This window comes from Macrotis lagotis, chromosome 6 (assembly GCF_037893015.1).
Source record: "Macrotis lagotis isolate mMagLag1 chromosome 6, bilby.v1.9.chrom.fasta, whole genome shotgun sequence".
Taxonomy (NCBI): domain Eukaryota; kingdom Metazoa; phylum Chordata; class Mammalia; order Peramelemorphia; family Peramelidae; genus Macrotis; species Macrotis lagotis.
In genome coordinates this window covers 61515504-61542213 of record NC_133663.1, presented here as the reverse complement: position 1 = coordinate 61542213, position 26710 = coordinate 61515504, and the positions used below count along the sequence as shown (strand labels likewise).

The 26710-nt window shown below is 34.7% G+C and overlaps 1 protein-coding gene across 1 annotated transcript in view; it reads right to left on the bottom strand.

The window, feature by feature from the left end:
* DOCK10 (dedicator of cytokinesis 10) overlaps positions 1–26710 on the bottom strand; it is a 392886-nt gene that overhangs the window by 14366 nt on the left and 351810 nt on the right. Inside the window, exons 43-50 of the mRNA XM_074192737.1 lie at positions 23447–23544; positions 23131–23390; positions 20774–20831; positions 20355–20453; positions 14700–14806; positions 13699–13821; positions 13437–13550; positions 1801–1947 (exon numbers count right to left, since the gene is read on the bottom strand). Coding sequence (XP_074048838.1) covers positions 1801–1947; positions 13437–13550; positions 13699–13821; positions 14700–14806; positions 20355–20453; positions 20774–20831; positions 23131–23390; positions 23447–23544 — 1006 coding nt within the window. The remainder of the gene's footprint in view (positions 1–1800; positions 1948–13436; positions 13551–13698; positions 13822–14699; positions 14807–20354; positions 20454–20773; positions 20832–23130; positions 23391–23446; positions 23545–26710) is intronic.

Below are 26710 nucleotides of genomic sequence, written 5' to 3'. Positions count from 1 at the left end.
CTTGAATAAAGATACCATATTTTACATTTATTTGATAGTATATCTAGAACTGGAACCTTTGACTTTCAGAATATTTATTACTTCTTATATTTTAAGATGTGGAGCAGACCTGGGATTTTAATGCTATGGGAAAATCCTAGAATATAAGTTAAAATCAGATGAACAGCTTGCCAAAAGCTTATAGTCTAAGGGAATTCCTGGAAACAGTGAGAGATTAAGTGCTTTGCTTGTGGTCACATAGCTAATATTTGTCAGTGATAATGCTTGAACTCAGGTCTTCTTGATATAAAGATCAGTTCAATTACTTATTTAATTAATTCATTACTTCACCTCTTTTCATATTATACCATATTGAATTTTTCATAGTATATTCCAGTATGAATTTTTTGGGTACTGTGAATGTCTAGTATCACAATATTGAAATAATGAAATATTAATGAATATAGGAAGGCATCCAGCATGTTGGATGCATTCTCTATGATGCATCTGGGGAAAGATGTTGGTGTCAATTATACAGGATGAGATGGCATGGATGAGTTGTCCTTTGTACTCAGTAGGAAACATTGAGAACATAGATGTATTAAATTAAGAATGTTTAAATCAGTATTATTTACTTGATAATGTCTTCTTGAGGAGACAGTAGATATCTTTTGGATTGATTTATGAATAATTTACCTATGTTACCTGATCCAGTGCCATTTATCAAATGATGAGTGTCTCCTTGAAAACATCAATAGTAGCCTAATTTTTATATTGCATGCAGCAGACAGAATCATAATAGGGACAGTCTTCCATAATAGGAATCTTTTAATTGTCATGAGATATTAAAGTCAGAACTGGAAATGAAACTCTTCTGAAGTTTGATTCACACTAACAGGTTTGCGGCAGGATCCAAATGAGGATCCTATCTAAAGCATTTTGTAAATACTGATTGTGTTATACATATTATCTACCTTTTTTTTACTAGACTGTAATTTGTAAATTATTTTTACTGATACCCTAATTTTGCGCATTTGTTCATCAGTTGTTTTTCAGATGTGTTTGACTCTTTGTCACACCAATTTGGGGCTTTCTTGGCAAAGATACTGGAGTAGTTTTCTTCTCCATCTCATTTTACAGATTAGGAAAATGAGGCAAACAGGATTAAGTGACTTGCCCAGGATAAATTAGTGTATGGGGCCAGATTTGAGTTGAGATCCTCCTAATTCCAGGGTTGATACTCTTACCACTGTGCCACCTAGCTGCCCAATAATAACCTATTATTATTAACTCGTGTCTTCCTGATTTGAGGTCTGGTGATTTATCCATTGTATCATCTAGCTAATATAAAAAGTTTTGCTGCAGATCTAATGCTATTCACTACTATTGTCACATTCCAAAGGTATTGAGCTAGTAGTCTTGGAAATCAAGCTGGTACCTGAGATTATGGTAGGAGAAGAATAATAGGGGAGAAACTGAGGTGAATTAGAATCAAGAGAAAGTTGGCCAAATTCACCATTGTTTCTAGAGTCCAGATCTTTAGGTACTAGAAAATTAGATGATTTCTAAAAAACAGCCATTATAATGATAATCTAAAAACACAGAAGCTATACTAGGAAAGATTTAAATAGAAAAAAAATACTTCCAAACTCCCAAATCCTCAGGTAAACTATTTTGAGTGAATTTAGGGATCTTCTCACCATACTTTTCAGTGAAGAGATTAAGTTGCTAACCCAGGATTTATAAATTTTGCTTCTATTTAAAAAAAAATAAAGGAAACTCTTGTATGAGATTTAAGCCTAATTCATCTTTTTTCTTTACCTTGTTGGAGTCCTGGATTATCTTTACATTGTCTGCACCAAATTTATCAGCATAAAGCTTCAAGAGTCTTTGCGATATTTCAGATAGACCTGTCAGCTTAGGTTCTTTATAAATGTATTCTTTACCTTCCTCTTCTTCAAAAAATCCCTGTTGAAGAGAAAGCAATCAAACCACCATTTAAAAATGACAATAAACAAGTTTAAAGATTACAACAAGCCCAGACTTTGAGGAACATTATCAGTTAAAATTCAGCATCGGTAAACGATCTGATCCAAGGACCCAAAGTTCATGTTAGAGCAGAAATGAAGAACTTTACAAAAATAATATAGCCACATTTTCTTGCTTTGCAAACCTTTTTAGTGACAAATGAACAAAAAAACTGCATGAATTTTGGGGAGAGAATGCCCTCATGTGGTGATCCGTTGAAGAACACAAACCCAGTAATTTTGGGCATCATCTGGAGATCAGTTTCCATTTAATTTACAGATAATCTACACCTTTTTGGGCAAAAACCATAGGAGAAAATACTCTGTGGGATTTGGGATTTTTTAAATAGGACAACATACAAACGATATGGCAATATAGTCATGATGAGACATCTATAATTTTGACATTTTCCCATGTGCTGTCTTTGAAAATAAATTGGCACAGTATCTCTAAGACCATATAGTTAAAGAACTGGTTGCAATTTAATCATTTAATTTTTTTTACAAAATAATTTCTTAATGTGTTTGCAAATTCTTATGAGGAAGGGTTAATCAAGATAATTTGTCATTAGGTTTAAAAGTCAAAGTTTTTTCTTGTGGAAAAATGTGACCCTTTCCCCCTTTAGTTTGTCCTGTAGCTCATAGATTTTATCCTGGAGAGGGTATCAGAGGTCTAGTCCAACTACCTCTTTTTTACAGATGAAGAAACTGAGGATCAAAGGGATTAAATGATTTTTCCAAAGTCACAGAGGTAATAAGTGGTAGTCAGGATATAAACCAAGTACCAGAATTGGTCATTTCTGTTGTAGCTAACTCTTTGAGATACCATTTGCAGTTTCATTGGTAAAGATACTGGGGTTCTTTGCTATTTCCTCCTCCACACATATTATAGATGAGGAAACTGAGGTAAATGGGGTTAAATGACTTGTCCAGGGTCACAAGCTACTTAGTGTCTCAGATAAGACCCCCAATCTAATCTATAGCCTTATACTGGCTGGTTTATCTTTCATTATGCTTAGGTGAGATTCCTTCTCTGGGTGTAACATGAGAACACCTTTCAGCTTCTTTGTCTCTGTATGTCTTTCTTACTGTCTTTTTTTTTTTTGTCTCTGTCTCTCTCAAAAAGATCTTGGTGAGACTTGTCAAGCAGCTGCAAATCACAGACTGAAGATATTAAACATTTATAAATTTGTTGAATTTTTAAAATATATTTATTATTCATGGGAGCAATGTGAGAAAAGTTCTAAAAGAACTTTGTTGATAACTTGTATAGGAAACAATATGCACAGATGAACTATTTAACAACCCAAATGATTTCCTTCTCTATTGCTTTGTTGGTGCATATGCTCAGGATGAGGTTCGAGGAACTTGGAAGAATGATGTATTACCCAGACTCTGGATTTAAGCAGAGTTGATGTTGAGATGTCACAGCTGTGCAGCTGTGCATATCAAAATCTATTTATTTGACGATGTTCCAGACCAATTGTTACAGATTGATGAAATAAGACATTGAAAGGGTATAGAAGAGGTCAGTAACTCATTAGTTTATGTATGAGCAGAGGCACCCTGGTCATATGTCAATACAAATCTTGTGTAAAACACTTTATAAACTATGAAATAATTTATAAAAAGCACCTACTGTTAATTTTGCATCCCAAAGTCAATCGAGTGGTAGGGAATGGATTCTAGAATACTGAATTTCATCCCCCGCCCCAGACTGGTGATATCCAAATTGTGTAGAATTGGTCAAAACCTGTAACATCACTGTATCCCACATTTAAAGTTGACCACAATAATCATTGGATAACAGATTTAAGAGTTGAAAGGGACTTTGCATTTTAGGTAATTGTAAGATGAGATCATGAATTGAGGACTGGAAGAGACTATATAAACCATCTGCTCCGAACCCCTCACTTTATAAATAAGGAAACTGAAGGCCAGAGAGTAGGCTGCTCAAGGTTACATGGATAATAAATGGTGATGTCAAGATATTAGGTCAAGTCCTCTGACTGGAAACCCAACATTCTTACTATAGAATAGAGATGACAATTCTGCTTTCAAAGAATATGATAAATCATTTTCTTCCTTAAAGTCTTCTTCTGATGCACCACCAAGTATGGAGGAGACTCTAAGGTCATTCAGATTGTATGAGCACATTCAATCAAGGTGGAAAACCTTCTAGGATGGGTTTGGTGGCTATATTTGGAGAGTTTCATTATAGGAAAATGGAAACGAAGGAATAAACTTTGGAGAACAACAGAATTCAGAATGAAAGGCATAGTGTTCTGATTTGTATTGTGGGAAGAAGTTTTTTGGAAGTGATTAAGTTTAGAGTACTTGTAGTAATGAAGATTTTGGTAATTTTTCAATTTATATATGATTTCCCAAGCTACCCCTATATGTATTATTTCCTCCATTACAGGTTCATCTTGCTTTCATAGTTGCATCTCCTGTTCCTTGCACTGGTTACATTAAATGTTTTAAAGTTCATCAATTTTGGAATTGACAGCAGATATTGTTACTCCCATTTTACCAATGAGGTTGGATGCAATAAAGTGAGTTATCTAGTTTCAAAAAAGTCATTAGTATCAGGAATAGAATTCAAACTTAAGAATTCAGATCTTCAAACCAGTGTTTTATTGACTGTACCATGCTACCTTACGAAAGGTAATTTGAATTCCTCCTGAAGCCTCCAAGATAAAAGAGTTGGTAGTAACTGAATTCTGGGTGACTATGGACATATTTATTTGGTTTCTCTTGCTTAGAAACTACTTTATTTTTGCTGTTGATGTTCAGCCATTTCAGTCCTATCCTACTTTTTGTCATCCCATTTAGGGTTTTCTTTGCAAAGGTATTGAAATGCTTTGCCTTTCCTTCACTGGTTCACTTTACTAATGTAGAAACTGAAGCAAATGGATTAAGCAAATAGGGTTACACAGCTAAGTAAGTGTCTGAAATCAAATTTGAACTCAAGAAGATGAGTCTTCCTGACTCCAGGCCCAGTACTCTATCCATTGCCATTTAGCTCTTTTTTTTAGTTTTTGCAAGGCAGTGGGGTTAAGTGACTTACCCAAGGTCATGCAGCTAGGTAATTATTATGTGTCTGAGGCTGGATTTGATCTCAGGTCCTCCTGACTCCAGGGACAGTGTTCTTTTCACTGCACCACCTAGTTGCCCTCACTTAGCTCTTTTAAAAACTAACTGATGTGCAAACAAGAGCAATGAACTATTAGAAGACCTGTTTCCATTTTGTTTTATGGTCCAAGGTGGTAAGTAGATTGCAGAACCTCATTTCAAGTCAGGAGATAGTGAGGTGTTCCCCAACACTTTTATGTTTGATAAGGAAACTCAACTGAAATTCTCCCTATGTCCAAAGGAACCTAGCTAAGTTCAAACTCATCATCAATTTGGTCACAGGATGAAGCATTTTTCAATTCTCTAAGAGTATTTACTAAGTTATGCAAAGCTTGTGATTTGTATTGATGGGCACAATGGCCCCATCAACATTTACAGCCCATTCAAGTAGTAACTGAAAAGGAAAAAAAGAGATATAATGAGATAGAACAATCCTCTGCTATTCTTCTAGTCAATAAACTTAGGTGGCTCCTCATTACATCCAGTATCAAATCCAAAGTCCTCTGTTTGACAAACTCTTTACAGCTTGGCCTCTTCCTACCTTTCTAGTCTTCCTTGACTATACTTCCATTGATATGGTCTATGATTCAATTATACTGATTATTTATTGTGTTTTGAACAGGCACTCTACCTCTCCTTTCTTTGTATTTGCACAGGTTGTCCACTATGCTGGTGCCTTCCATCCTCACCTTCATCTCTTAGTTTTCCCATTTTCTTTTAGGTCTAAGGCAAGAGGTAATGATGGTCTGAACTAGGGTGGTGCCTATGTGAGTGGAGAAAAAGGGACATATGGGAGAGTTGTGAAGGTATAGATGATAAAAAGTGGTCATTCTTTAGATATATGTCCAAGATGTGTGAGTAGAGAATGACCAAAAAGTTATGATCCTGTGTGACTAAAAAGATAGTTATGTCCTTAGTAGGCATTGTAAAGTTTGGGTGGGGGTGTGAATTTTGGGGAAAGATGATTTATGTTTTAAATATGTTGAATTTGAGAAACCTACAGAATATTTGATTAAAATGATCCATGGGTAATGGGTAATATAGGACTTAGCTGAGGAAAAAGATAAGGATTGATTATAAAGATCATAGAATCATTTATCTAGAGATAATGAATAATCCTATGGAAGTTGAAGAGAAAAAGTTTGGAGAGAAAACAGAAACCATTACACAAACATTAATGAACATTGTATTAAACAGAGTATAGAAATATAAATTAATAGAGGAGTTGGGCTGACATAATGTTAGATAATCATACCTTGATTATAGGATTTAATGGCTTTGGGAAACTTCTGAGGTCATCAAGTCAATCCTCTTTATTTTACAGTTGAGGAAACTGAGGCCTCTAGATGTTAGAAACTTTCTAAAGGTCACACAGGTGGCACATTTGGACATCAAAGTCAGGATTCCTTTCATTATGTGATGCTGCCTTTTGCTTTTAGACCTTTACTACTTTTGTCTAATTATTGGTTTTGCAATTTTGCAGGCTAGTAATAAGAACAGCAATAATGATTACAATCAGTTTAAATGCTCTCATTATCAAACCAATAGCTAATATTTACTCAGTACTTGTTTAACTTTGTCAAGCATGTCAACCATGTGTTATCTCATTTAATCTTCATAACTAAAGTATATGGTTGGTGCTATTATCATTTTCATTTTACGTGTAAGAAACTGAGACTGAGCCAGGTAGAATGATTTGCCCAGCATCATACTGAGAGTATCTCCAGGTGGATTTAAACTAAGTCTCATTGACACTCAAGTCCAATACTTTATTCACTATGCAACCTAGCCACTTGGTCTTGATTTATAGAGTCCTGGACTCTCAAAAAATATGACTTAGAGTTTGTTTTTAATTTTATTGATCATAGTCATGAGCAACTTCCTTAAAGCTCTTGACTCAGTATCCCCATCTACAAATATTATATCTATCTATCTATCTATCTAGTGACCTAGTAAGGTTATTGTGAGGAGAGAACTTTTCAGACTCAACTAAAATGGAATAATAAAAATAAATATCTGAATTAAAAACAGTTAACAATAGATTGAGTCCAGTTGTGAAAGGGGACAATATGGTCGAATCATTGCTAACTTTAAAAAATTCCTGAATCTCTTTACAAATATAATTCTAATATTTGAGAATTTCACTGAAGATGGTGGTTGCTGTCATCTTAGAAAATGGAATATTTCTTACTATTGTGCTATACAACATATAACCAATTGTGTACATTTACAGAGAGAGTTTCTGAATACAGCTGGTTCAGAATTTGTTAACAACAAAGCTGATTATTCATTTAGTCCTCTGAGAGCCAAGAGGAAAGGAGGAATTTATCTAGCAGATAAATGTCGAGAATCCACATGGAATCACTTGAATGCAGAAGAATCTCTGCCTGTTTAAAAATGTAGAGACCTATTGATATCAGATGGAGAGTGGAATCATATTCTTGCAACCCATTCATTTCCTTCTTCTCTGCCTATGTGAGGATTCTAAGGGCACCTGGTCCTTCCACTTCAGCACTGGGCATTCCCTTGTTTGCCCAGACACTAAGTAAAAGAGCCGGAGGTTCTCATTGATCTCAGGGGCTGTTGAGTTGCAGCTGTTCTTTCATTAATGCCAGCAATTTGAACCTCAGTGAAACTGTGGAGATGAACTGACATACAAAATGCAGGAGGGTAAAAGAAGACGGGTGATAGAATGGGAAATTTATTCTGTGTGAGTCCTGAGTACTCAAGCTTTGAGTCTTAGGGATGCTTCCTAAATAGCATGTCTAGTACCCTACAAACAATTAATATTAAATAACCTCAGCAGATCCTAGAAAATGAAAGCATTGTTCCACAAGGGATGCAAGCACATTTCCCCAAACGTCTCTATCAAAGCAACAAGCTTATGGAAAATATGTTACCATAATTGTTGTAACGTGATTTTTAAAGCATGTCTTCTCTCCATTTCCAGGTTGAATGTAACAGTTACATAAAGCAACATTAAGAAAAAAAGATGCTTTCTGTCCTTGGGGATTAGTTATAACCCCTGTGTTCACAGGTTTAATCTTCTTGCAATCCTCATTCTATACGTGTCCTGTGGATTATTCATATCTTTTCTGCTGTTGCATTTGTTATAGAGGGTGGAACCATGCCCTGACTGCTCCTATTTCTTTTTTTCCTTAAGGAGGAGGCTGTGCTCCATTTTGCATCTGGTCCTTTGGGAAAGGTATCTGAATGTGATTTCAGCAATGATGATTGAGGGTCAGATTTTCTCTGCCTTAGGATAACACCTGCTCCGAATAAGTTAGATCTTTATCCCATCTGACACTAGACTCTTAGCTAGGGGAATGCTGGTAAATGTTTAATAACTAGTTCTCCAGAAGAAAAACAAAGTACTTTTGACACATTTTAAAATTTATTCTGTATTATTAATATTTTTCTGTTATTTTTTCTACACATCTAATAAAATAATAAAGCTCTGACTTGTAGCATTTGCTACTTCCCAAGATATAAATGCCCACATTAAAAACTTAACAATTGTCTTCAGCACAGCCCAGATGATCTCTGAATACTTGTGATCTTAGCACAGCATATTTGAATTTTCAAGCTAGTCAATATTTTCTTCATCATCACTGTGTCTGAGGTCGGATTTGAACTCAGGTACTCCTGACTCCAGGGCTGGTGCTCTATGCACTACACCACCTAGCCACCCCAGTGAATATTTTCTAATAAGACAGTAAGCATTTATTTTTTTTTGGCAAAATCAACTAGGAAACTGTTGTATCATTAAAAAAAATTCCCAAAGTAAAAACAAAAACCTGAAAGCATTATTAAAATGTATGATTCAGTAATCTGAGAAAAAAAAAACAATGTTAGGCAATACAAATATTTAAAACATAAAAAACTAGTCCCCCTCCTTTGCTTCCCCCCAGCCCACTCCCTTTAGTATAAGGGTTTGCAAGTGTTCTTTAGTAAGTGAGTTAAACTGTCAGGACTCCAAAATTACTTATGAAGGTGGCAAATATTCCAATGGAGGTCATGGAAGTTGGAGTGGGAAGGGAGGTGATATTTAAAGAATTACAAAAAAGTATACACTGGTCAAATAAACATGTTTGTATACTGGCAGAAAATGGAGAGATAAGAAAAGCATTTTGCATTGAGATTCTGTCTTTTTAAGAAAGCTGTAAGTATCTGTTGTTCTTAGATTGAAGGATCACATAATCAGTAGACTATTCTTCACACCTTTGACCTTCTCCACTTGACTTGGAAGTCTAGTCTGTTGCTTCTACAAGGCCTTTCTATGAAAGCTTTCTTTAATATAGGTCATTTTCAGTTTAGAATTTTCCTTTATTATGACTTAGAACTAAAAAAAACTTTCCCCATAGCTTTCTGAGAACATATTGTTCTTAATGATTATTTTTCCTGTGGTTTCCTACTCATTTAAATTGGGAAAATCTTACTTATTTCTTGTCTTGCTGTTTGTTTCCCATCTGATATCTATCAGAACTGTCTTTGAAATGAGCAACTTCATTGGAATTTCCAACAGTCTCTTAAATTTGGGAAAAGAGGCAGAGAGGAGATAATAGAAAGAACCCCAATCTAAAGTCAGATAACCTGGATTTGAACCACAGTTCTGCCATTTACTACTTGTGTATTCTTGGGATAATTTACCTTAGCTTGAGCCTCAATATTCTCATTTTTAAAATGAGGAATTAGATGGGATGATCTTTAAACTACTTATTCCAGTGATCAAATCCTTTTCCTAATTAGGAAAGAATCTTTTACAGACACACAAAGAAGTGTGTTTCTATTGCTCCTACATGAAGGCCAAGAGAAATAGCCAAGATAAAGTTCAATGAAGGTAGATTGCCTCCACATTCAAAGTTGCCTTTCTCTGGTGAACAACAGGAATACTGGCAGGTCACCTGAGGAATCAATAGATTTGGGCACCTACCTCAAATTCTAAAGTATTGCAGTATTTCAGAGTTTAAATGGAGTTGGGAGATCATCTGATCTAATACTCCTATTGCACAGTTGAGGAAACTGAGGGCAAGAGAGATGAAGTGACTTCCTTGAAGTCATATAAGCTTGTAGTAGAATCTGGACTAGAATGCAACTCAGCCAGGTCCATACTCTGGTCATTATGTTATAATTAGAAGTTACTATCAGTGGAGTAGCCAGAGAACTAGTACCTGAAAATCTTAAGACCAGTGCTTGTATATGTGCATGCACATATAGACTTATTTGTACATAGCACATAGATCAAAGCTCAAAAAAGGTCAATGCATACATGAATCAATGAATACATTTTTGTAATTCAAGGAACTGGAAAAAGTTTAGTTTAATAAATGCAGGATGATTCATAAATGAATGGCAGCAGGATTATCTCACCTTTGATATCAAATACTGAGTAACAAAAAAGGGGAAGTTAAGATTAAGTTAAAACCTTTGCTTAGGGAAGAGTGAGCTGTATTAATTAGAGCATGCATACAGACAGAGAACTTACCACAGCCTGGAATCATCAAGAACAAGAGAAGAAAAGAGTAAAGGTGGCCATTAAAAATCAATCAGGAAAGCACCAGGATTCATTTCAACTTGTTTACTTCTTAGGAGTCTTACAGATTGAATTATGTAAGAATGAGGATTTATTTTATATGTTTTGGGTATTAATGATTCCCCGCCTATCCATTTTAAAGTTATATAGTAATAACAATATTGTTTTAAGAATGATTTTGAGCAACTAAGTCATTTTCACTACTATAAATATAAAATTAAAATACAGGATAGATGAAGAAAGAAGTGGCAAATAGAAATATGTATAGAAAATTTACAAAAAATGTATATTTGTATGCATATAGGTATATACATTTATACATAAATAATTATGTCTCTCTATATATATAAATACACACACACACACACACACACACACACACATATATATATATATATATATATATGTATATATATATATATATATACTTATTTGAGTCTAATGGTAGCTATCTTGCAGGGAGAGAAGAAAAGAAGGGAAACAAGAAATTTACATGATACCTTTATTCTATATTTGGAGGGAATAGCAAGTTGTACATCAGGGGTGAGGAACCATTTTTCTGCCAAGGGTCATTTGGATATTTATGACATGATTAGCAGGCCATATCTGGGCAAACATTTAATTAATTCACCCCTAAAAATTCCCAATTTTTGAACTTCACTTCCTGCCTATGGTGGCCTTGGCAGCACCAGACCAAATGATTTTGCAGGCCTTATTATGACTTGTGGGCTGGACATTCCCCACCCCTTTTGTACATGGTAGATTTGCATTTTTATGTGCAATAATCTTTTTTATTGTGCTGTGTTATAGAAATGCTTTATTTTATTCTGCAAATTGAAAATATGATAAATTAAAAAAAAAGAAGAGCTATGTCAGAGTGAAGGAAGGGCTAAAGCAATACCCTAATCAGTTCTTGATTAATCATGTATTGAAAATCTGAATGTCTATTGTCTCTGGGTTCTTCTGTAGGTCTTTGGTCATCTTTTTGGCCTCCCATCTCCCCTAATTTTGTACCAATTTTTTTTTCTGCTGACTGACAAAGGTTTTGTTTAAAGCCCGAGTCCCTCAAGTCTCACCTTTTTAATGTAGATTTTAGTAATGAACTTGGACCTCACATAACCAATTGCAAATATATATATATATATATATATATATATATACATATGTGTGTATAAAATTTCAGGTATTATAATTATTTATGTGTGTGACTTCTGATTTCTAAGCCTTATAAGTACAAGAGCTATGTCTTAACTAAACTTTAAAGCTCCCTCAGTGCCTAACACATTGCTCTGCTCATGGTAGGCATATAATAAATGTTTTTTGAATGAATAATTGAAGGAATACTTTGGATACACAGAAGTTAATTATATTAATAAATGAAAAGTGTAGCTACTCAATAACTTCATTGTTTTGCCTATTTATGTAAAAGATTGTATTTCTATTCAGGACTAAGCTCTTTAATAATACTTGGTGAATAAAGGAGACACATTGCCTCCCAATGACACAAGGGAAGAGATACTGAATGATTAAGTTGAGGTAGGCATATGGAGAGAAGGAAAATAGCTACTGCAGCATAAATCCTTTTTCTAGGGCAGAGACTGTGATCAGGCAAAGATTAAGAACCTAGAGTAGTAACACCCTACACACGGTGTTGCTTACTAAATTGGTTGAGTTGAAAAGGAGCAACACATGGGAACAGTGCTTGAAGTGAGAGTAAAAAAAGGAAGATGGCTAATGTGTCATATTTAATGGTTAGTATGTCTTATTTAATGGGTATAGTATGCTTATTTATAGGGATACTGCTTTGAGACAAGCTCTTGAAAATAACGAGGTAGTTACCAGCCCTCATATAAATAATTATCTTGTCTAATCCCACCTGTATTTCAGCGATTGCTTGGGAAAATTCAGGATGGATGGATGAAACCTTATAGGGTATTCTTAATCGGCTTTTAGAAGAACATGTCAGTTCCTGTCTATAGTTTATAATATAAACTCAGATGCCGTGGTTTCAAAATGTATTGAAGTTCAAGGAAGGATTCTAAACTATTATATTATCTTTTATATAAAAGCAGTGGTAATTTGGAAGCAGAAATCAAAAAGAAAAGCAATTGAGTGATTTTAAACAATTTATTTACAGTTCTAATTTTTAAATACCCCATAGGGTATCCAATTATCTCTAAGGTTGATGAGGAAGCTACTTCTACCAATAGAGGTTAGTACCTTCTCTGTAACTTATGATCTTATAGAGTTGTCCAAAGTATCAAGAGGCTAAAAATGACCCATAGTCATATAAGTCATATAAGATATTCCTAGCTTCTTGGCTAGAGAAACCTGGGGACCTGGTGGGGTATGATAAAACTAGAGCTGTGAATATATGGCTTAAAATCACTCTATTCCTTTTCTTTTTGATTTCTGACTCTAAATTATCACTGCTTTTATGTAGAAAATAATATAAATAATAGAAAATAATATAGAATAATATAATAGCATGAACTCCTACCTAAACTATCTGTTACATGTTTACTTATAAAGTGTAGATCACTTTTAGGAGAGGCAGGGAAGAGAGGATGTCAGGAAATCAAATGAAAAATGAGAACAAGTTCAATTATTGTTCCAAGCTGTGCCATTAAGACATCTATGAGTTTCTGTGATCATTTTGGGTTCTCAATTAGCTAAATTCATGAAAATATAATGTGAGTAAAGACTTGCTTTCTTAAAAAACTGAAAAGAGAAAACCTGAAAGTGTTTCTTTTTTCACTTACCTGTCCATAAAATGCCACTCGATAATAGCGACCGAATAGTCGTTTTTCCGAATTGACCACTTCTGCAACTTTCAGATATGACCGATGAATGTCATAGTAGAGATCTGATAATTTCTAAAGACAGTAGAGGGAACAGAGATGCAGACAAATAACTTTACATTGGAAGTTTTCATTAAGTCTGTACAAAAGTAAAGTGACTTAAATAACAGATCAATTTGCAGTGAGGAATTTAAATTCAGTATTAAGCGTTTTCTAAACATACTTTGAAATCTCTCTGCTTCTCAAAGACTGCGATGATGGGCTTGTTGACATCAGCAATAAGCTCATATCTTTCAGACTTCCACAGAAACTCAACACACATGTAAAGTTGCTCCACGAGTATATTCTGCAATTTTCCAAATTAAAATGGTATTTTATAGTTAATATGGTTACTCATCAAACAGGATTAGCCTAAGAAATCATTGGATTTTTTTTTGACAGTACTTGACTTTCTTGTTTGAATTCCTGAAGAACAAAGCGACATAAAATCAAGGAAGGTGAACTTCTAACTGCTCCCCCCCCCCCCTTAAATCAAAGAAATGTGGTGAACTCATAAAATGGTCAGGATTCATTTCCAATATAGTCACCATTATTGATTCTGGCTCATGTTTTCATAACATATCATAGTTTATAAAGTCCTTTCCAACTGTCTCATCTTTCTAAGGTCACATTCCATCCAGTATTATTCAATGTTCTGATATATACTTAATGTATACATATATTCTCCCCCCCCCCCATTAAAACAGTCTCTGCTCCCTGAGGGCAATTTTTTCTTTGTATTCTCAATGCTTAGAATCACACAAATCCTCAATAAATGTATGCTGATTGATTAGTCATGAACAATTCTTTGAATTTTGTCTCAGGGGTCTTTATCAGTGTGCATAGTTGAGTTAATGCATCATAGAATAGATATTTTTATTTGAATTTTCCTCAATCTTGAGCTGCCTTTTTTTTTTAAGATTTTTTTTGCAAGGCAGATGGGGTTAAGTGGCTTGCCTAAGGCCACACAGCTAGGTAATTATTAAGTGTCTGAGACCTGATTTGAACCTGGGTACTCCTGACTCCAGGGCCGGTGCTTTATCCACTGTGCCACCTAGCCACCTCCTGCCTTTTCTTTTTTAACTATCTGGTAACATTGTGAAAGTAAAGTTACATCCCTTGTTCATCTGACAACTTATAAACACTATTCTGTTTATTATATATTTAAGTATATTTTTGCTTGACCTCATTATAGGGTGTATCCTGCATTCCTGAATCTTCTTTCATAGCTCCTTCTTCTTTGATATTTGGTGTGATGCTCAGGAAAGCAGGCCAACCCATAGAAAACATGCCTTAGGAAGAGAAAGTTAAAGCAAAACAAATTATTAGTAGTTGATTGATTGAAGTTTTTTTGAATGGGATATTTATTCTTTCCATCACTATTTTTTCAAGTAACAGTAGCACTAAACAAACACGATTTTTGTTCATGGCAAAATATGCTTTGCAAGGCACAGAAATAAATTTATACATTACTATAGAGTTCTTTTTTATATGGTCCCTTTCCCAGCAAGTAGTAACTTGATAATAGTCTAACATCTCTTCTGTATCACTTACAGGAGATTATACAATAGTCTTAATAGAGGGAGAATCACAGAGGATCAAAATTGGAAAAGACCTCAAAAGTCACCTGCTCCAGTCCATAATATCTGAATAAGAATTTTAACTATTGTATTCCTGATAAATGATCATCTCTAGCCCCTACTTGACAATAACCTGGAGTCCAGTGAAAGGAAGCTCACTGCCTCCAGAGGCAGCTAGCCCATTCTACTTTGGGACAGCTCTAATTGTCTGAAAAATTTCCTTATATCAAACTTAGGTCCTCTCTATGACTTCAACCCACTGCCGATTTTGTGAACTTTGAAGTATGCACCAATGTTAATGGCTAGAAAAAAGAAAAGAAAATCTAGTAGATCCATTGTAGAGATTGTTTTTGAAAATCTTTGGCTTTGTATATCAAAGATTTCTTCCTAGGAAATTATTAAATCTATACAAGAAAAATTGGGGAAGGGTGACTAGTTGTGTGAGGTACAGAATCTTCATGAACAAAAATGATAGCCCTGACAGAAGTTGGATTTCTATCTAATTCTACTAGAATTATTGTTTTCTTTATCATTTTTTACTCTGTTCATTCCCATCATAGTGAGGATTCTGCTTGTTTTGGACAATTGGATAGCAGAAGTGAAATTCTGCTAGCGTATGCTAATGTATCAAACTGGAATACTTAGGCTGATGTAAAGTCTTGAAGACTGAAAATGTATGATTAAGCATAAAAATATTTCCTTGAGGCTGGTAAATGGGGATAACAAGAACTTATATGACTACCTAATATGGTGTATCTAATTGCTCCAACTGACATTATGTTTTGTCAGCATGTCTCTTCCTTTCTTTGCCTTCCCTCATTCCTTCCTTCCCCTCCCTCCTTCTTCCTTCCTTCCTTCCTTCCTTCCTTCCTTCCTTCCTTCCTTCTTTCTTTCCAATAGAAAGTAACAATCACAGTGACATGGAAAAACAACCTGGATTTGAATCATGGTTCTTCTACTTTCTACCTAGGTTATATTGAGCAAATCTTTTAGCATCTCTGAGCCTCAGCTTCCTCATCTGTAAGATAAGTGGATTGGATGGAGATGGCCTTTAAGGTTCTAAAATTTCTAAAGCTAAGATTTAGTTCAGTGACCTCAAAGTTAAGAATAATCTTTATGGAAATGAAATGAATTTTTGTTGATCACTTGAAAGAGCACCTTTGAAGAAAAATCTTTTTATAAAGAATATGGTGTCACAATTAAAAGTGATTCATATTTGTACTTATTATAGGACCAGTACAGTGAAGGCCAGTGAGGTCTCATTCTATGTCTCTAGCCTCTTTATATCATTGAACTGTCTCTGGAGTTTCAAGACTGGAACTACAAAAGCTTTGACTTTGAGTCTGGTGATGCATTGTATGTTTGCTATGTGAGGACTAGCTTAGCTAGTTATCATGAGAAGTTTGTCCAAGAGATGATCACTTTTTCTGAGCCCTGGTAATGTATTAAAGACAAAGTACTAAGGGATCAAGGAGTTATGAGCTTCACTATTGGAGTGAATTTCCACAGTGAGAAATTCCCAGCAAATACTTGAGAGACAGATGTGGCTTTACCAATTATATTTGAAAACTCAATTGAAAAATCCTCAGAATCACAGACTGAATTAGTGGTGACTCCAGATGCTGTCTCTTTAAACCTGATCAGGAATAATAATAATAGTAATAATATTTATTATTATTTTATTTATGTATTTATTTTTATATCATTGTATTATATTACTATAATAAATATTAACATTTATTTGTTATGACAAACCTAATAAATTGCCATTAAACATTTTTTAAAGACCTTGAGTGAGGGATCTCCTATGATAGGTCCCCAGAAAGGTATAATTACTTGTAAATCCTTCTTATACGAAGCCTAAATTTGTTTCTCAGCAAGTCTACTTCTTCCAATTTTTTTCTAGCTTAGTCCTTTGGAACTAGTATAGATATTTTCTCTTTTATGTGACAGGCATTTAAAAATGAGGAGATAGTTAAGTCTCCATGACTATACTCTTTTCTACATCCTTGAATCTAAATTGTGTCTTTGTCCAATGGCTTAAATTGCAAAATAAGCCAAAATCCTTTGTTGAAACATTCTGTGCTTGTAAAAAGGAAGGCAACAGGAATATTCTGGAATCATGAATCTGAAGTCTTAAGTTTTATTTCATTTAGGAATGTAATCTGCTGGTTCATAGAGACTTCTTTTCATTATATGTGCATTATTTAAAAGGCATTATTCATGCCCTTAGAGAGGCAGAATAGTGAGTAGTATAGTCAGCTGGATAGCATAGTGGGGTAGATACCAAGATCTGAAATTAGGAGACCTGAGTTCAAATCCAGTCTCAAATGCTTATTAGCTATGTAACCCTGGGAAATCTCTGTTTACCCCCATTTGTCATTTGTAAAATGGGAATTCAGTAGTATACATTTCCTAGGATTGTTGTAAGGATAATATTTAGAAATATGAGATATATGAGTAAAATGCTATACAAATCTAAAAGGACCATATCAATGTCAGTTGTTGTCATCATCCTCATAATCAGCACCATCATCATAGCTGTTATCATCATTGATATCTGGCTCAGACCCAGGAAGATATGAATCCTTGTCCTGCCTCTAACTCTTACTGGATGGGTGACCTCAAGCAAATCTAGGGTTAAAAATTGCAGAAAAGGTGTAGGCTTGAATTAGCAGAGAAAATTTGGTCTTTTGAGAGTTCCCAATATCATTGAAATCACAGGTCTCTTACAGTTCCACCTCTTCTTACAGTTCCAGTCGTTTTAGACTTCCCTCAGATACAGAGAACATTTAGGTGGTGCAGTGGATAGGTTTGGAACCAGGAATACTCATCTCCATGAGTCCAAATCCAGCCACTGACTCTTACTAGATGGATGACCCTGGACAAGTCACTTATACCTGTTTGCCTTGGTTTCCTCACTTATAAAATGAGCTACAGAAATCTTTATCTTTGCCAAGAAAACCCAAATGGGGTCACTAAGTGACAGACATGGCTGAAAAGATAGAAGAATCATATAGAGAAATACTGCTCTTTTTGTTGTTTCTTAGTCTATTTCCTTACTCACCTTTTTAATGTCTGTCTCTCAGATCTGGAATACTGACTCTCCTGATGTATACTTCTCTGGCTTCTTTCAATTCTCAGTTAAAATCCCACCTTCCTCCATGAAGACACCTTCCTGCTGAAATTACCTCCAATTTATCCTCTATGTATTTTATAAGCCCCTAGTTGTTTGCATGTTGTCTCCTCCATTAGAATGTGAGCTCCTTGAGTACAGAGAATATATTTTGCCTTTTTTTATTCTTGGCATATTTAGTAATAACTCGATAGATACTTGTTGTGAATTCACTTCCCTATCCCTGTCCTATTCATTTACCAGGTTTTCCAGAATCATGTGAAAAGTTTTGTTTTCAGACATTTTCTTATTCACAAAATTTCTGAATAAACTTTGGGAAGTAACTACTTCACTATTTCTGTATTGAGTCATAAATTTTGGAGAAGTATTTGATCTTTTTTATTATAGAATCTAGGCTTAATCAAATGATAAAGGAATTTGAATCTATGTCATAAGTAAATGATCTGAAGGAAATGGCCAGGTTTTAGTGTGGAGAAGACATAGGGAGATGAGATAGCTATATTCAAGTATTTGTCATATGGAAAAAGGAGAAGAACCAGATGCTACATGGGAATTACATATAGATGATCTTGGGCTCAATATTGGGAAAAAAACTTCCTAATAATTATGAATATATACAAGAGGGGCAGCTAGGTGAAGCAGTGGATAGAGCACCTGCCCTGGAGTCAGCTGAGTTCAATTACCTAACTCTGTGACCTTGGGGAAGTCACTTAACCCTGTTGCCTTGCCAAAAAAAAATGTAAATGTAAATCTATCTATCTATCTATCTATCTATCTATCTATCTATCTATCTATCTATCTATCTACACACACACACACACACACACACACACACACACAAGAGGAATGGGCTCCTTCAGGAGGCAGTAAGGTTTCTCTCCTGAGAGCTCCATGATAAAACTGGGTGACCACTGGCCAGGTTATTATCAATGGAATTCCTTTTGAGGTGGTTAGGTTGCACAGTGGATAAAGAATTAGACTGGGAGACCTTAGTTCAAATCCAGCCTTGGAAATTTACTAGCTGTGTGACCTTAAAGAAGTCATTTCAATTTTGTATGCCTCAGTTCCCTCAACTGTAAAATGGGAATAATAAGAGCTCCTCCCTTTCAGAGTTATTGTGAAAATCAATAATAATTAATAATAATAAAGTGCCAAAGCAGTTCTGGCACATGTCTTTCTCTTTGGGGTATGAATTGGCTTATGTGGCTCCTGATTTTCTTTCCAAATCTGACATTCTGTGATTCTCTGAAGAAATAAAAACTTTTCCAGTTAAAAAAGTATACATTGATATATATAAAATATAAATTATATACACATTGATAGATCATAGCTTTCTTCTGTGCTGAAAATTCTTAATAAATGAGTTTTTTAAAATTCAAATATATAATATTCTTCACATAGAAATAAGATGATAAAAGCTAGTCTATTTTGCAATTGTTTTTTAACATGTATTAAATTTAATGTGAATAAAGATCTGATATAGAACTAAAATTTATTCTACTAGTAATTTGAAATTCCACAGATTTTTAAAAACACATAAGTGCATCTGTCAACATCTTAGGCACTGCTAAATTGAAATAAATCTGGTTTTTTCCCTGTCCTATTGAATCTTAGAGACCCATCTATTTCTTTTAAAAAGGTATTAATAATTCGTTTCTTTCCTATATTTATTATTATTATAATTTTAAACATTGTTTTTTAATTTTTAATTTCAAATTCTCTCTCTCGCCTTCCTATCCCTCCATCAATCACTGGGAAGGTAAACAATGAAATTCATCAATTTCAGACTAAAAATTGTTAAGACTTCCAATGGTGGGCAACATGCAGGTTGGAAGTGATCTATGACCACGGCTTGCCTTATCAATCATATGAATCACATGCAACCTTATTTGTTGAGGACAGTGATTAAGTTTCAATTACCTGACCTTCAGAATTCTAAGGCAAGTTTTCAGAATAGCCACCACTCTTGGTTGCTCCAAGTCAATCATGCATGACTTGGACTTGAGACACCATTGGTTCAAAAGGCACATTGGAGACATTCCCCTTTGAATACACCTCATGAGGTGACTTGATTGACTAAGTTATGTTATTTGACGCATAAACAGGCACGGTTAGAACACTCACTTCCTCCATTGTGAGTTGTTAGTAACTGATTGCTATCACAGATGTGAACATCCTCCGGGAGCATAGCTGATGTGCAAATCTTTTCCATTTTCCAGTAACCTAAGGCAGTGCGAGATGATGTTAGGATAATACTACCATCTTGTGTTAATACATGCATATTAAGTCACAAGTCACTAATCAATGAGGTTTTCTCACTTAGCATTAAGAAGCTTACTATTTAACAAAAATGGACAGCATTATAATGCTATGGAGTTAAAATTTAGTATCACATTTTAATTGGAATCATGTATAAAAAGTACAAGTCAACTCAAAAAACACTGCAAAAGAGTGATGTAATCTAAAATGAATGCATGAATTTTAAATGATGTTATAATTTTCTTAAGTTCTGATTTAATTTGTTTTAATCATATTCATCTTACCCTTTCTTTTCAGGTACTCTGCGATGAGGGCAGCTATGTGAATATAGCACATAGCAGCCTGGAACAAGAAAGAAAATACAAGTTAAAAAGCAAACCATGTTTAATCCATTTCTTCCATTGTTGGGAATACACCCAGGCAATATTATCAAAGCATAGAAAGAGCTACCTGTTCAAAGATTTTCTAACATGATTATGTGTAATCAAGAAAGAAAGAATAGGAAACAAAAATGGAGCAACTTTAAGGTATGATAACAGGAATAATTAAGTTGTGATATATCATTGTAATGGAACATTAAGTATGAGGAATACAGTGTGGGGCTCAATTACATATGGGGAATATGGAAATATCTCCAAATATCATTGTAAATTAATGCAAACTGAACCAAAAACATGACCAGAAAAACAGAATGCACATTACCTACAACCATCTAAGAGGAAAAATAATTCAAAAGAATGGAGATTTAGAAAGAAGAAACAAAAAGAGTGATATGGTATTTAATGCATTTAAATTGATTTAAATATGGTTAATAGTAAATATAGTTATTTTGTTTAATGTTAAGGTTTTAGTAAGATACTTAAATTTAAAACAAAAAGACCCAGAAAAATGTAGATTTTACTATTTTCTATCTTTAAAGTCAGAAAAGAATTGTATTTCTCAACTCTTTTTTTAAAAGAAGCAATTGCTGGATAATGAGAGAAGGGATTCTTAAGGGAAGTGAAGAACTCCTTAGGGATGTCCATATTTCAGGATCAAGTTATAGAGGAGATTGACAAAACCAATCTATAATACCTGCCATTTTGATAGTGATTTCACTTTTTAAAATGACCTATGTGCCTTATCTCATCTCAGCCTCACAACTTGTAAAATTGATATGGCAGGTATCATTATTCCTGTGTCAGAGATGCAGAAACTGAAGTTTGGAGAAATTAAATGGTTTGCCACCCGTGGCTACATAACAAGGAGGTGCCAGAGGTAGGCTTTGAACACTCTTTTTTACCCTTGTGTTAATTCATCTAACTGCCACTTTCTTTTTGAGAAAATTCACTAATTTCACTTGAACCTCTCTTAAGTTATATATTATGTAAAAGTAGATTCCCTTCCACACTCAGATGAACTCTACCTTTTCATTTTGTTCCTTAAACAATTATCCTCATTTCTTAATAAAGTCCAAGCATTAAAATGAAAACTGATGCTTCTGTGACTCAAATTGGGAGGAACCATCATACTTCCCTTTATTATTCTTACTACCTTCTTTGAGCTCTTGTGATGAATTTAAGTAAATTCATTGATCATTATTTTCCATTCATTTATCTTTTATTCATTTATTCAGCCTATTCAGGCACTATGTTAGGCACAGTAAACTAGTATCACACCACTTGATTATGTAATATTTATAACTCAAAGACTGGAAATTTTTCAAGACAAGGACAATGTTTCTATATTTTCCTTGAAGTCCTGAAATATGCCTCATAGTATTCACTCAAAATTCCAAATGTTTGACCTCTTAAGGTCATGAGGGGTCTCACATTTGACTAGATAAACATTGCCCTGCTTTGAAGTCTAGACTTTGACTTTTTCTGCATAAAAATTCAGCTTTTATTCTTGTTCCTTATTTCAGGAGGACAATTTTCCTTAACCTGTTATTTAAATAAAGATTCAGAAGAGAAAAGAATACCTTAGCCTGAGTTATGTCTCTTTGTGTTGCTCCTTTCTCATGAGTGAGAAAGATCCTCTGGGAGACAGGGGTGAGCCTTGGGTAAAGCTTCAGACATCAATATTTTACATGTATTAGTCAATTCTAATTGTAGTGAAGATTTGTCTGTCCATAAAAGGCAAAACTATAAACCTCGGAGTGATGATAAAGGGCCTTTATCTCCTGCTATTACTCAATTCCTAATGACAGGGTTTTGGAATTTAGTTCAGTATTTTAAATTAGTAATAGCATTGAATATACTTGTATTAGTATGCATGAATTAATGAGCTCCTCCCTCCCTTCTCTTTCTGAATTAATGACTGTTTCTTGATTCTATAGATTAAAACTGAGAACTTCTTGGATCCTAAGTGAAAATGTAATGTAAGCAACACACAGATTGAGTCTTATTCAAGCCACCAGGAAGAAACTTAACAAAAAAGAAAAGTTAAGAGGTCCTGAGTTCAAATGTTGCTTTTGACTCATTTCATGTATGATTTGGGGAAATTGTAACCTTTCTGAGGTTCAGTTTTCTGATCTGCAAAATAGGGTCCCTTTAAGCTCCAAATCTATAGTGCTCTGAAATTTTCATAAAACACTGTTGAATGAAAAGAATTAAAGAAAAGGCAAATGGATCAAAATGAATGACTACATCTCTCAAATTACCTCTGATAAATCTCCATTTTTTGCATGAATCTTGGCCATGTTTTCTAGCCATGTTCTTCGTAACTCTGGAGTGCTTGCATAGGAGTTTGCCAGGCTATACTGGAGATCTACTAGCATCTCAGGATCTTTCTCATGTTCTTTCATCTGAGCTGTAGCCATGAGGACCGTCCGAATGCGCTTTGTTAGGTCTTTCACCTCTGCTGGAAAAGGATTGTTCTTTGGGAAAGACAAAATCCTGGGTAAACAAAAATCCTCTTGACCTCATGCACTTCTTATAACATTTGCTTTTGCCACTGGTATTTATGCAACAGCCAACATTCAACAGATATATGCAGGTCTTTCTGTAGAACTTTGGAGCCAGTTGTGAAGCATGGGAAACACTGGCACAGCATAGCGCTGTCCAGTATGGCATGCCTGCATGAAAGAAGCACTGTACTCTATGAGAAGCAGAATTGAAATAGCTCAAAAGAAACAAAAGATACACAAATTTAGAGAGATCTCCATTCCAAATGTTCATATAGACTATTTGTGTCCAACCTGTGGTAGAACCTTCCAAGCTCATATTGGATTGATAAGCTATTGGTGGATGTGTAGCTTGACTCCAACCTAGTGATGTCATTTTTATCTGTTTTGAGATCAAAAGGGATCAACCAACCAACCAATCAACCAATCCTTCTGTTAATTGTGGAGGAAAGTGGGGGTTCTGATAAGCCCTTGCTCTCATGGAGCTTACTTTGGTATGCACTCAGAGTTTGTATTGGGAGAATTCAACACTGACCTTATTTTACTATTTTAAGTCATACTTCTTGCTTGCATTTCTACCATTTGAGCAATATGCTAGACAGATAAATGCTATTTTACTAGAGAACAAGGGTCAAGAAATATACAGCTTATGTGAGCATGGAAGAGCAAGTACACACTCATAATGGAAATGTGTATGACTATGGATGTGTGTAGATGATCTGAAGGCTTTGTACTGCAGTAAGTTCTTATATATACATATATACATATATATATATGTATATATGTAAAATCTCATTTGATTCTCATAAGAATCCTGGGACATTGGCATTATTATCATTCTCATTTTACAGATAACCAAACTGAAGCAAACAGACATTAAATGACTTGTCAAGGGTGATACAGTTACCGTCTAATGCCAAATTTCAAGCCATTTCTTCCTGGCTACAGGTCCAGGCCCCATCCATTGTACTAACTAGTTGCCACAATTATACTCTGGCAAATGAAGTGAAAAGAATAGAGGATTTGGAGTTGGGGAACCTGTGTTCAAATTCCAGCTCTGCAGCTCATCACCTTAGAGAAGCTACTTCTACTCCCTGGATCTAATTTCCTCTTGAGGGGGGCTGGACTCTTTTTCAAATTCCTTCCATACTTAAATCTATGATTCTCTGATCCTCTGAGTCTCAGTTGTCTTATCTACAAGTGAGATCAGAGGAATAAAAAGGTGCCTATGTGAGCAGTTAGTGGTGTAGGTGGCAAAGCACTGGTCCTGTTTTCAGAAGACTTGAATTCGAGCCTGGCCTCATATGCTAGCTGGGTGACCCTGGGCAAGTCACTTAACCCCATTTGCCTCAGTTTCCTCATCTGTAAAATGAACTGGAGAAAAAAATGGCAAAACACTCCAGTATTTTTACCAAGAAAACCCCCAAAGAGGTCATGAAGAGTTGGACATGGCTGAAATGACTGAATGACAACAGCAAGGTGACTTTTGCCTTTGAAAATCTGTAATTCTGTATTCCACTCAGCACATGTACATATACATATGTGAATGAATCATTTTTTCTTTTTCTTTTTCCCTATTTTTCTATTTCCTATAGTTAAGTTTATAGAGGTTACTAAGGCTTAGCAAATAAAGCAAGTCTTCAAGTGAAAGTGAAGATTTCAATCAATGAAATAAAACAGTTCCTGCCCTCAAGGAGCTTATACTCTTAAAGGGGTTTATAGTAGCTTAAATTTAAGTAGCATATTTTGAATGACAAAACATTTTTCTCAATACTAGACAGAGTCCAGATAAACAATTTGAATGAGAACTTAGTCAACTAATATATAATATTTGCATTGGGTTTTGAGTTTTCATATTCCTCACAGCAATAATGCTACAGTTTATGATGAAACAATAGCATGGCAAGGGTATTGGATTTATAGTTTGAAAGATTTGGTTAAATCTTGGTTTCTATTTATTAGTTAGTCAGTCATGTGGAAGTCACATACCCTCTCTTATCCTTAATATTTTCATCTGTAAAAATATTTCATAAAATAATGTCAAATTATATAATAGTAAATTAAATCATAAGTAAATTATAACATATTTAGCCTATATTATATAATTATAAAATGAATATATGCTATATATTATGCATAATACATATAATTCACTAATATGTAAGTGTATATAATGTATACAATGGCATTACATACCTCAGAGAGTTGTAAAGATCTAGCCTTTTCTCTCTCATGCTATAATTATTTGTGCCTATGTTTTCCCCTCAATAAACTATTAAGTTCCTTGAGATAAGGTCCTATGCTATTAGCTTTGTAAACTCATTGACTAAGATAGTCTCATATGTCATGAGCTTAAAACACTGAATTGGATAATTATGAATTACTTCTAAAGTAATAAAGTGCTATATAAATAGTCATTATTTTGATGATGATGATGATGGAGGAACCAAGGGAGGTGTGTGTGTGTGTGTGTGTGTGTGTGTGTGTGTGTGTGTGTGTGTGTGATTAAATAACAAGTGAGAGATCTTGTAGTTTAATCCAAAAAGCATTTCTTCTCCCCCCCCACCTTTTTTTTTAGTTTTTTTGCAAGGCAATGGGGTTAAGTGGCTTGCCCAAGGCCACACAGCTAGGTAATTATTAAATGTCTGAGGTCGAATTTGAACTCAGGTACTCCTGACTCCAGGGCTTGTGCTCTATCTACTGCGTCACCTAGGTGCCTCCCCAATAAGCATTTATTTAGCACCTACTATGACTTTGAGGAAGTGTGTTATAGAGATACAGAGCTGATATTCTACTGTGGGTGATACAATATGTAAACAGAAAACCATACATAGATATTTAAGAAGGAAGAGACCATCTAAATTGGGGAAATCAGAAGAGGTGGCACATGAACTGAGTCATAAAAGAACCTTAAGATTCCAGTAATTCACACAGTAGGTGCTTAATAAACTCTTGTTGACTGAATAATTAAGAAGCTGAGATGAGGAAAGAGCTTATCTCTGGCATGAGATATATTCCATTCAAAACCAAGGAAATTGGACTTGGTGCCAATTTGGTCAATTTGGTAGTATAATAGAAGTGATGCGATGATCATAATCCAGAGTCTGGCTTTGAAATGCTATAAAATGCAAAACTAATGAGTATGTCACTGTAACCTCTCTTGGAAGAGAAGCATATTTAAGAATCCTTATATGAAATGTGGCATGATGGACATCAGCACCACATGTGAGAACTTAATCATCATTTTGTGTGGGTCTGACACCTTAGCATCCCAAGCAGAAGCTTGGACTTAATGTTTACTTCTTCATACCAAATCATGAGTGAGAAAAAAAATTGA